Source organism: Pan paniscus, chromosome 15 (genome assembly GCF_029289425.2).
Source record: "Pan paniscus chromosome 15, NHGRI_mPanPan1-v2.0_pri, whole genome shotgun sequence".
NCBI lineage: Eukaryota > Metazoa > Chordata > Mammalia > Primates > Hominidae > Pan > Pan paniscus.
The window spans coordinates 70,438,689-70,451,022 of record NC_073264.2 but is presented as its reverse complement, the minus strand read 5'-3'; the positions used below and the strand labels follow the sequence as shown (position 1 = coordinate 70,451,022).

The 12,334-nt window shown below is 53.6% G+C and overlaps 1 protein-coding gene across 4 annotated transcripts in view; it reads right to left on the bottom strand.

The window, feature by feature from the left end:
* The window catches only part of GALNT16 (polypeptide N-acetylgalactosaminyltransferase 16), a 97,286-nt gene that overhangs the window by 27,890 nt on the left and 57,062 nt on the right, over positions 1 to 12,334 (bottom strand). For all 4 annotated transcript variants that reach the window (XM_034937718.3, XM_063596265.1, XM_063596266.1 and 1 more), the window contains 5 exons: positions 8,235 to 8,392; positions 4,365 to 4,463; positions 3,752 to 3,819; positions 3,129 to 3,194; positions 579 to 700 (listed from right to left, as the gene is read on the bottom strand). In XM_034937718.3, the coding sequence (XP_034793609.1) occupies positions 579 to 700; positions 3,129 to 3,194; positions 3,752 to 3,819; positions 4,365 to 4,463; positions 8,235 to 8,392 (513 nt within the window). The remainder of the gene's footprint in view (positions 1 to 578; positions 701 to 3,128; positions 3,195 to 3,751; positions 3,820 to 4,364; positions 4,464 to 8,234; positions 8,393 to 12,334) is intronic.

Here is a 12,334-nt window from a genome sequence, read left to right as displayed (position 1 = left end):
CCGATCTCAGGTGATCTGCCCTCCTCGGCCTCCCAAAGTGCTGGGATTACAGGGGTGAGCCACCGCTCCAGGCCCCTTTGCCAATTTTTAAATTGGGTTATTTGTCTTTTTATGGTCGGGTTGTAATCACCTCATCCTTTTCTGCCATCTGTCCAAATCCTCCCTGTTCTGGAGAACAGTAGGCACGTGGCAGGGGCCCTTCTACCCTCTCCTCTCTTTGAGAACAACATCCTCTGCTCCCTCTTGCAAGGGCTTCCCAGCCTGAACAAAAGCTCTGCCAGCACAGGACCCTAACTCTCCCAGGAGAAAAACAACACCCATTTGTAGCAGGAGCTTTGTAGCTCACCCAGGCTTTCATCCAATTTCATTCTCACAATAACCCAGTGGGATAATTATGACAATTATCCCCATTTTCAGATGAGAAAACTCAATAAGGTGAAGTCACTCAGGGGGAAGTAGACTATTTGGGCTTCCTACGATGCCTGCCCAGCTTCAAAGACTGTTCCATAGGCCTCGGTGCCAGGAACGTAGTGGCTGAGTCCCCAAGGACGCCCAGCTCCCCAGAGACAGTGGCTCACCTCCTTCACCCGCTGCAGCATGGGCGGCAGCCACTCGGTGTTCACTTCGCAGTGGCTATCCAGAAAGGTGAGAACGGTAGCCGCAGCCACGTCCGCCCCACGCACTCGGGACCGGATCAGCCCTACAAGAGAAGTAGACAGGGCTTGGCGCTGGGACTGGGCCAACTGGCTTCCCACCTGTCCCCCAAAGTCCCAAGGCTCTCCTCTCCTTCAGGGGCTGAGGTTTCCTGAGTTATTGTGATTAGATTTGACTTTATACTTCTGCTTGTTTCCTGCCTCCCTCCCTTGCTTCTTCTTATCCACCCATCAACCACCATCACTCCAGGGTCACACCCCGAGTGCCCTCTATGTGCCAGTCACTGTCTGGGCTCTAGGGACACAATGATGAACAGTCACAGTTTAGAGTGTGGAAAGTGCAATAAAGTAGTTTGATCCCAAAGGAGAACCAGAAAACAAAACTTTTTCCCATGGGAACCTCTGGGTCATCCCTTCCATCCATACCCCTATGTGTAGCATGGAGATAATCTTCGAGACTAAGATAGGCTTAAGTTTGTATGGCAGCCCCTTTCCTTACCTTCAGCATGTTATTTAACCGCTCTGAGCCTCAGTTTTCTTATCTATAAGATTCAGAGAGATAATAATCCCTGACTGTCAGGATCAAACAAGACGACAGGGACAGAGCTTGGTGCCTGGGAGACCCACACATGTCAGGTTCTGTTCTTCTGTGCCTGTCCCCTGATAGCCTCACCAGCCTCATTTTGGGCAGCACTCTGCTCTGGGCGGAGACCTGCCTGGTCAGGAGGGAGGAGGCCCAGCTTCTCCTGCCCCTGCCAGAGTGGCCATGCATGCCCTGTGAGCTGTGGGAGGGAAGGGCCTCACTCTTAGAGCTCTGAGTATAAGCAGCTCCTTGGAGACATTTCCCTAGCCATGCCTCTGCCCCACACTCTGCCTCTAGCTGCCTACCAGCCCGCCAGCCAGCCAAAAGCCCATCAATCTCCACTCCAAAAGTGTCTACAAAGCATCGAGTCATAAATTTACATTTACTGTTGTCAAATCCAGGGACAGCATATTCCCAGAACTGATGGTACCTACAACCCAGTGGCTTGGGAAGGATTTAACTTCGGCCACTTCCATTCTGGTTTGAAGGTCTCCCTCACTGGTATTCTTGTGGCCCCTTGGCCTGACTGGTCTTTCTTTCTTTCTTTTTTTTTTTTCGAAACTGAGTGTCGCTCTGTCACCCAGGCTGGAGTGCAGTGGCGCAAACTTGGCTCACTGCAACCTCTGCCTCCTGGGTTCAAGCGTTCAAGTGATTCTCCTGCCTCAGCCTCCTGAGTAGTTGGGGCTACAGGCATGTGCCACCACACCCAGATATTTTCGTATTTTTAGTAGAGACAGGGTTTTAGCACATTGGCCAGGCTGGTCTTGAACTCCTGACCTCAAGTGGTCTGCCCGCCTCAGCCTCCCAAAGTGCTGGGATTATTTTAAACATATCTATCACATCCCTCTCTCACTCTAAAACCTCAGTGGCTCCCTGCTACCTCTGCCTTATGAAGTCAATGCTTTCTTCTGGCTTCCAAGGTCTTCTATCATCTCAATTCACTCCATCCATTCCCCCTGCTGACCAGGCCTGGGGTCTCGCAGGAAGGGAGTATGAGTAGAGGGAGGTTAGGAGGCTGGCCTTTGGGTTGGGCCCCACAGGTTGGAACCATGGCTGCTCTATTCATCACCCTGGGCAAATCGCTGAAGCTCCTTAAACCCCAGTTCCCTTGTCTGTACAACGGGCACAGTGGGCTGAGTACAAGGACTGAAAGTAGCAAAGTGGATGCCCGCAGGGGAGGAGACCTCAGGAAAGGGGCTGTTAGTATTGCGCATGCCCGTACCCCTGACTGATGCCTTTGCTTGCAGAGTGCACAAGCCGGCATGCCCTCCCTTGCTCCCCTTTACCTGTCTCATGATGCCCCCACATCCCATTGAAGCCCATTCCTCCATGGAAGCCTTCCCTGCTCACTCCAGCTCTCCTCCGATCTCCATGCTATTCATACACAACCACAACCAGCCTGTGGCTGGAGTGGATTCTGACTCCTTGGCTATGTAGTAGCTCTCCGAGGGCAGGGCCTATGCTTTGTACTTCCTTCGTGTCCCCTAGAGTGCCATGCACAATGCCACGCTATAGTAGCTACTCCAAAATACATCTGGATTGGAAGTGAGATCACATCTGCTTTATGCTTCTGGATTTTTCTCAAAGCCTTTCCACACAGCCTGTCTCATGCAATCCTTACAATCACCTTGCAAGGCAGAAAGGGACTGTCTTATCCCATTTCTCAGGAGAGACAGCTAAGGCAGTCAGAGGTGGAGTAACTTGCCTACAGTTGTGCCTTGATGGGGCTGATCTGGGAAGGAGGACAGTCTTCTGCAGAACCTGGTCCCAGCCATCAGGAATGCAGCAGGACCATGTTGGCTTGGTGTGCCACGGCACCAAGAGAGAGTGGGGAAGTGCATAGGATGACACCAAGATGGGCCCTTGGTGGGACCCAGGGTGCAAGGACTCACCTTCCCGCCGATCATTGCGCAGGCACTTGACCTTGGGGATCCTGGTCAGGAGTAGACAGTCTTCCGCTGAGGATGTAAAGAGGAAGGCAAGCTCATTTAGACATGGGCATCAGGCCACTAGTGGTTTGGCTGCCATGAAAATTGCCCCATACTAAGCCCAGGAAAGGGTTGGGGATGGGGATTGGGAAGAGGTATGGTCATCACTACTGGCCGAAGGGTTGCCCTGCCCCACTCTCAGGCCAGACTGAAGAGTGCCTGTACCTATGGCAGTACTCCACTCCACCTCAGGGAGCACTAGAAAGCACGCTTGGGGGTGGCTACCAGCCCAGCTATCATCTGCATTTGGCAGTTGTAATAATGAAGGATGCTGTTGATTTTCTTTACTTTTTAAAAACAATATCATCTCACTAGTACCCCATCCAAAGCAACACCCACCCTTCTTTCCCCTCCTTTGACACCAGGGAACAGGACCAGGGAGGGGTCCTAGAAAAGACAGGATCCCTGCCGGGGGCAGAAAGGTGTCTGCGATGGTCAGGACAACCGCAGGGTGCTTGCCTTGGTGTTCTGGGGAAACAGGGACAAGGGCGGAATGGAGGGCTGCAAAAAGGAAGGTGACTACTCACGATCTGAACTGAAGTCATCCACTAAAATGATCTCCTGGATCAAGTTGGCAGGAGTTCGGTTCAGGACACTACAGTAGCAGTGGAAACAGAGAAAGAGCCTGGATTTAGGAACCACCTCCCATTTTTACCACTCCCGGGGCCGTGGGACTCCCCAGCCGCCCAGCTCCAGGGCCAGCATGCTGGGCGCTCCTACCTGAATCCTATTCTTGTCTAAGTTCATTGAGGAAATGGGGAGATGGGAGTTCAACTTGACCACAAGCCCAGGCTTAGCAGGAGAATCCACCTCCAATCCACCTCTCTCTGACACTGACAGACACTGCTGGGCTTCCATCACCCTCCTGAGGCCTCCTGTCTAGCCCGGCCTCCCTCACCTCCTGACACCTGCATTTCTGCCCTTGTCCTGGACATCTGACCTGGTGTTTGACTGTCGCATTCCTCTAACAGTTTGACTTCTGGGGTCTTCCTGGCCCTGATGCACCAGTCTCAGCCTCTCAGAAGTACATTACTCAGCCTCCAGCACCTGCTGGGCTTCAAGCTGTCTGGCCACAGCGCCCAATCCCAATGTCCTCCCCTGCCAGCACCACTGAGATGAGAGTCCCATGGCTGGACTTACCTCTTCACTGTGCGCAGCAGGGTGGAACGGGCCTCATTGTGGAAGGTGATGATGACGCTGGTGGCTGGCAGGTCCGAGGAGTAGGACACAGATGGGCAGCTGAGAAGGGAGCACAGAGGTCAGAGCCAGCCATGAGGGCATCCTCAGGGCAGGTCAAGGTTTTTCTTTGTCCAGTCTTGTGCCTGAGAATACTTCTGCCAGGCAGAGAAGGCACACCCACAGCCAGGCCAGAGGCCCCGTGCCTCCACCCCCATGCTGCATCCCACACTGGCCCAGAGCCCCGATGCCACCCATCCTGGGGTCCTGGGAGGGAAGCAGCAGGTTGGGAGACCTTCCAAGGCCCGGGGGCTCTTTACCAGAGATCTCAGAGCCCCCAGAGGGGGCTCCCTAGTATGTACAGGTACTGCACCAGGCCCCAGGATACAGCCCTGACCACACTCTGTTGTATGGTGGGGGGTATGTGCGAGAGGGAAAACTACCTCTGTTTGTCCTGATACCCTGGAGCTTCTTCCTTCTCTCTTCCCAGCTCAGGACATTTGGTAGCATCTGCAGAGGAATCACCCCTACCCTGGCTGCCAGGGAATTCCTCCCTGTCACTGCCCAACACTGACAGCCCTGCTGCAGACAACAAGCTGGGGAGCAGTCTCGCTCCTCCCAGGGTACTGGGTCCCCTGGAGGAAACAAGCCTCTGTTAAGACACCAAAGGCCTATCCCATCACTTCCTCCCTCCCCAGCCATCCATAGACCACATTTTCTGGCCTACCGGCTCCCTCTCCTCTAGAAAGGGAGTGAAAACAATTCATTCCTGCCAGACTTCATCCCTGTTGTTTCTGCGCATGCATTTATTTGAGCTCCTGGGGTGCTGGAAGGTGGCCTCCGTTGCTGGTTTTCATAGCAATCTTCTTTATTACAATTGCTCTCTGACTATTCCAGCAGTGCCAATTTTTTCATTGTGGCATTCATTCTACTGACAGCAGCTTACAGCCCGAATTCCCAGGCCTGTTTCCTGCCCTGCAGAGCAGACCGGGTCAGACAGGCAGGAGTCCCACTAGCCTGGGACCCCCCTGGGGGAAATCTTGAGAGGCTGTGCAATAATTCTCCTTGAGAGGGGGTGTAGGGTAGTGGTGGCGGAGGGAAATTTGCCTTCTACCCCTTGAGAAACCATGCTGTTCAAGGGCCTATGAATTGTGGGGGAGGGAGTGAGCTTGGCCAGCTGAGCTGGGGTGTGCTGGGAGCAGCAAATACCTCCTAAGTGTGCACCCTCCCAGTGCTGACCTCCAGGGCCCCAGTCCTCTGTCCTGATCCCCCAACCATCCGGTGCCCAGAAAGGAGGGAATCGGGACAGCGACATCTCCCTGAAGGGGGCAAACCCACCCACACCCCATCTGAAGGGTGCACTTGACCTCCCCACCAGCTCCCTCCAACCCTTTCGGCATGTATGCCTCTGGGATTGATGTTACTTAGCATGGGGGTTTATCTGGCTCCCAGGAGCCAGGAGCCTCTAAAGGGGTTTGTCCCAGCCCTGAGTTTTGAGTTTGGAGCTGATGGGGTTTTCTCTGTGATCCTCCTCGGCCTGTCTTATGTGGTTTATGTCCCTTTGCTCGCCTGGAGCGGGCTCCCTAGATTGAGGCTGGACCAGAAATGAACCTGACAATTTGGAGTCCAGCGGACACTACAGCCTGCAGGGCTGCAAGGAAGAGCAGCTTCTACCAGCAAACTGGCCCCACCATGGCAGGAGGCCTGCCCACTAAAGCCAGCACGTCCTTTGCTTCCCTACACATGTGTGCGCGCGTGCGCACACACACACACACACACACACCGTGAGCCACCTCAGCTTTCTTTTTTCTTTTTTGAGACAGAGCCTTACTCTGGCACCCAGGCTGGAGTACCGTACTGCGATCTTGGCTCACTGCAACCTCTGCCTCCCAGGTTCAAGAGATTCTCCTGCCTTAGCCTCCTGAGTAGCTGAGATTACAGGTGCCCACCACCACGCCCAGCTAATTTTTGTATTTTAGTAGAGACAGGGTTTCACCATGATAGCCAGGCTGGTCTTGAACTCCTGACCTCAAATGATCGACCCGCCTAGGCCTCCCAAAGTGCTGGGATTACAGGTGTGAGCCACCGTGCCTGGCCCACCTCAGCTTTCTGACAGGGCCCAGCAGCAGCATGTGGCACCTCATCAACCCACCACTACCCTGGATTTAAAGCGTCTCATTAAAAAATGTACATAGCCCCCAGGGCAATTCCCCCTTTAAGTTTCTCAGTGAGCACCTGAGACGGTTCAGAGTCAGGTAAGCTGGGGGGTGAACAGAGATTATCCAGGGCAAGGCCTCAATTCACAGATTGGGGCCAACAGATCCTCTAGACCCTGGGACTAGGTCAGCCATGGCTAGGGCTGCCCGTGAAAGGTCTCTAAGTGGAGCTATGTGGATGTAACCTCTTCTGCAGCACAGGCAGACAGGAGGGGACGCTGCCCAGGACTGGGTGAGAAGAACTTCTGAGGCCCAGAAACAGCCAGCAGACCTGGTGTTGGCCTTGCCGTGAAGCAGGAGTACCGTCTTACTTGGCTGCATGAGTGGTTTCTGGAGGCTGACAGTGCTGGCGTTACAGGACAGCAAGGCCAAGGTCTGGGGCTCCCCCAGCCCTGTGTTCATCTCACCTTGCACAGGCCACCAAGCACCCTGGACTTCAGGCATGCATCTGTGAGTGGCAAGGAAGGTGCTAGAACCAGGCCCTCTCGCACCCTCACCTCACCTATACCCTTTGTGCTGTGGAGTAGCTGCTTCAGAAGTAAAAGCAACCTTGATCCAAGTCATTGTTGCTACCCTCAAGCCAGGACCAGACGGAGGCCCAGCCTAGCTCTGAGCACATAGCTGCAGGCACAGCCGTGGGTCAGCTCCAACAGCGCCCTGGCCATTCTGTGAGATGTCTGCACAGAGCACAGAAGAGGGGCCCAACCTAGCCCGGGTTGGGAAGGAGCCTTCCATGGAGGAGAGGACAGTGAGCCAAGTGTCCTCGAAGTGAGCCAAGTAGCTCAAAGGGTAGGTGGGGCGGAGGAGGTGCGTTTAGGCAGAGGAAACAGCATGTGTGAAAGCAAGGAAGGAAGGAGGGAGGAATCTGGGACTGCAGGACCATCAAGTGCTGGGGGAAAGGTGGGTAAGGCCAGGTCATGGGGAGGGGGGGGTGGTGCTTCAGCATCAGGAACTCAGACTGTTCCTGCAGGTGATGGCAGGAAGAGGAAAGACTGGAGATGGTGACTTTCACGCTCTAGACAGAACACACAAGGGCCTAGACCCAGAGAGGGACTAATGCCTTGCTTAAGGCCGGTCACGCACACTGAGCTGGGATGAGAGTGGAGGCTTCCTTGGTCCTGGTCTAAGGCCCCTCTCTCCTCACCATCCTGGGAGAACTAAGAACAAGACTAGGAAGCATTTCTGGGAGTTGCTGAGGAGGTGGAGCTGTGGTGCAGGAAAGGGAGGTCAATGGGGTGGGCCACAGCACCCCACTGTTTGCAATGTGCAGGGCTGTGACTCTCTCCACTTTAGGCACCACCAGTAAGGCCCCAAGAGCGCCTGGCTCACCCACCGCCACGGACCTCCTTTGGTCCCCTCCCAGGTCACTTTTGCTGGGGCGCCAGACTGAAGTGCCTTGGGGCCTCCTTGGCCCCAGCGGAGCGGTTTCCTTGGTCTTGGCAGGGCCTCAGTAGGTCAGGTAAACAAGCAACAGAGGGTGAGGGTTTTTGAATGTCTAAATCACTGGACACAGTCTGAGGAAATCATCCTCATTTCTTAGATACATGTAAAAGACAAACTAAACAATGTTGGCCTTTTCTCAGCCTTTCTTCCTCCACTGACACGATGGAGGCCGTACCTGTAATGGCGGGTGTCCCGGATGGGCCGGTCCGGGCTCAGCTTGTCACTCTCCAGCTGGTTGAAGGCGTGCTGTCTGTAGGGGTCCTCTCCAGCCTTCAGCTGCTTGGCCGACAGGTAGGCCTTCTCATCAAAGCCTTTCGAGGGAGTTCCTGTCACCTGAGATGAAGGTCAGCATCAGAGAGGACCACAGGCAGGAGGACCCCACCGCATGGCGAGTGCTCAGCACACACCAGGCGGGAGCCAGCCACGTGGCCTCATTTGTGCCTTACGCCAACTCTATGAGGAGGAGACCATTATCTCCCCCATTGTACAGAAGAGAAAACTGAGGCTCAAGAGGGTTTCTTTTTTTTTCTTTTTTTCTTTTTTTTTTCTTTTTTTTGACACAGGGTCTCATTCTGTCACCCAGGCTGGAGTGCAGATCTTGGCTCACTGCAACCTCTGCCTCCCAGGTTCAAGCGATTCTCCCGTCTCAGCCTCCCAAGTAGCTGAGATTACAGGTGCACACCACCACGCCTAGCTAATTTTCATAGTTTTGGTAGAGGTGGAGTTTCGTGGTGTTGTCTAGGCTGGCCTTGAACTCCTGACCTCAAGTGATCCACCCACCTCAGCCTCCCAAAGTGCTGGGATTACAGGCATGCGCCACCGCGCCCGGCCATCAAGAGGCTTTTTAAAAAGCATCCAGGGTCAGAGCTAGTAAGTCACAAGGTCTGGATTTAAACTGGTCATTCCGACTCCAAAGCCCATGCTCTTAACCAATGTTCTTTGCGGGATATGGGGAGGATGAGTCCTGGAGTGCACCAGACCTCTAAGGCAAGGTGTCCTGAGGGGACTACAAACCAGAATGGACGCTGCCAAGCGCCTGCAGATTGACAGTCTCCTAGGCAGAAACTTGGGCCTAGCCCTGGCCTAGGCATTATATGAGGCACCCGATCAGTAAAACACCAGGGCTTGGACAATCTGCTGCATAAAGAACTACCTGTAAGGACAGCAAACCCCTGCAGGCTGATGCCAGAGCTACCAGAACTCAAGTGCTCAGACAGTGATGCATCTTCTCTGGGACTTTTGCTTGCTCCTGAAATGGCCCCTGTAAGATCCATTGGTCCCCAGGCACTAAGTGCTGGGCAGTGATGGATGGCAGATGCCATTGCCCATCCCGTTCCTTCATGGCCACACCCTACCCTGTGCTCCCAGAGTCTCCAGCAACAGACACTGGGGAAGGACACATCTGAAATTAACAGATGGATGCAAGCACCCTGACATCTCATTACTTGAACCAAACTGCTGGCTGGATGTTCTCCAGAGTGCCATGAAATATCATCAACTGTGGGTACATCCCAACTCCAACTTTCCGCACAACCATCAGCCCTGGGCTGAAGCTGGGGCCCCAGAGGAAGCAGAAAGGAGGGTGAGAATTGCCCACTCACAAAACTCTTGCATGAGGATGCTATCACAGGCCTAGTCCTAGAGGGATGGTCCCAGCAAGGCAGCTAGACCTGTGGGGAGTGGATCGCTGTGTGGAATGACACTGGGACTGTCACCAGCAGCTCAGGGCCTCTATGTTCCCCTGAGAGCCTAGCCCCCGACCTCACTGGACAGGCATGCCCAGGGTCCGGGGAGCTCTGATCTCCTGAACTGCTGCCACTCTGTAGCGATGCTACCTTCTAGGGTTGCCTCCTGTCCTAGGAGCCAGTTGGAGGTTCCCTGAGGGCAGAACAGTGAGGGAGATGTCCTCGTGTCCACTGGGCCCACCCCATGCTAGACACAGATGCTCATGATGGTAACACTGCTGTGGCTGCTGTGTGGAACACTGAGGTGGTGCCATGCCAGAGACTGAACAGATGTGGCGGAGCCCCCAGTGAACTCAAAATCCATTTCAGGAAAGACGGAAGATGGAAGGAAGGAAGGAGGGAGAGAGGGAGAAAAGGAATGTTCTGGCTTGGGCCCTGGATCGCCAGAAGGATCCAAGCCATCCAACTCTGAAAGGGAGAGTGATTCTTTTTGTCCTTCCCACCTGGGAGAGCGATGGATGCCCTCTTAGCTCTAGGTCAGGGAAATGGAACGGAGCCTCCAGTTGATGGCAAAGGAGCTAAAATTAAAGACAAACTGCAGAGGGATGATTTGCTGAAGCTCCCAAAGGGAGAGTGTGCACTTCATTATCCTCCAGGTCAGCTGTGGGAAATAGCCATGTTTGTTTATTTAGGACTTACGGCCACTCTGTGGGCTCAGGAAACCTCTGAGTCCTCATCCCACACTCATTCATTGCCCAGTGAACATTGACTGACAGTCACCCATCTACCAGGCACTGGGGCACCCTTCTGAATCACCTAAACATGCATTCATTTGTTTATGAATGCTTGCATTCACTCATCCATTCATGCATGCATTCATTCAACAAAGCTCCACCAAGCGCCTCCTATGTGCCAGGAAGCAGAAGTAAGGTTTCTGAGATAGTTCCCCCTGCCCCAGCCTGCTGCCTTCCCCACTTCATTCAAGGCTTCCTCAGGGCCATGGAGACTGTTGTGGAAGAATGTCTGCTCAGGCCCAGGCTCTCTAGAGAGGTTCCTCCCAAGGCCTCGAAATTGAGTTACACATCCTCAAAGATGCTATTGGGAAAAGTAAAGTCTGCTGTTCCCTTCCACAAGCCATATTCTCTGGGTGGTCCAACCCCGCTCCAGGTGGTATCAGGGTTTGGGGTTTGACTCTTCACCTGTGAGACAGGTGTCATGGAAACAATAGGCCCAGAGGCCTTAGCTCTCCTTTCAGGATGACCCTGCTGTTCCTTGGGGTTGGAGCTGAAATGTCAGTTGGCCCTGAGCCAGTGAAGTGAAGGGGATCCTGAGGAAGGGTAGGTTGTGGCTCCTGGCCACAATTCCATGACCTCTGAAGGGCTTTCACTTCCTCTCTCCTCAGCTCTCTCTGGCCTCGCCCCGGTCACCACCCAGAGCTGTTCTACTTCCGATATGTAACCCCAGTTCCAATGCCCAGATCATAATCATTTCCTTCCAGCTCTTGAACTCCTCCTTTTGCCTTTAGCCCCATTCTTTGATCTTGAGACTTCAGGTCTTTGAATGTCCCATGGGTGCCCCTAACTTGGCATCTCAAAACAAATTCCCCACTTATCCCAAAGCTGCTGCTTCTCCTGCATTCCCTGTTGCAGAGATGAGCAGTTCCACCCAAGTCATGAATTCACAAAATCGTCTTTGATGCCCTCCCATGCTCCATAGCCTGATTCAATGTCTGCCCTGTGTATTCATAGGCAGTGTACTTAACAACACTGGTATTAACTCAGCAAATACTGAGTGAAAACCTACTATGTACATACACTGGGTAAGAGGCTGGGAATGTGGAAATAAACAAAAGGCAACATAACCCCTAGAACAGGAATCCAAGCATCTGGTCCCTTTCATGCCCCATCCCATGCCAGGCTTGGCCATGGAGGATCAGAAAGAAGAAACCTCCAACCCCAAGCTCAGAGCGGAGCTGGAGAACTGACCACAGAACCTCACCCCACCCTGACTCCCACTGGAGCAGGAGTCTGCAGATGTCGTGTGACCAGTGGATGCTGTTTCCCTCCTCCCCTCTTCTAAAGGGGAACTGTGCTGCTGCTAGCCTGCATTCCATCCATGTTGCTCACTAAGTGTATTGGCGAGGGAGTAAATGCATCATTTGGCACTTGGCTGCAGGACCATGAGGAGCTATATCTGGACCAGCTCAAGAGACTGGAGATCCTGGGCTTGGAGCCACTAGATGGGACTAGCTTGGCTGCCCTCTCTGGAGGGGGTAGTGAAAGTATTTTGGGTTGTTGGTGGAATTCTTATGTCAAGCAGGGGCACGTGTCACATGACACTGACATTTGTGCTTTACTTCTCTTTCTTTTCCACTAGATGGTGAGCTCTTCCTCATGGGGCTCCCTGCACCTGGCACACAGTAGGTACTCAACAGGTGGTTGCTGAATCAAGGAATAGATAAGTAAATGAATAAATACCTAAATATTGTCCCTGCTCTCAAAGGACCTATAATCAAATGGAGAGAAAACAGCAAACAAATGGGACCCTGTGATACATCACGTGACCTTCAGTGCCCCCCCCCCCCCACAGA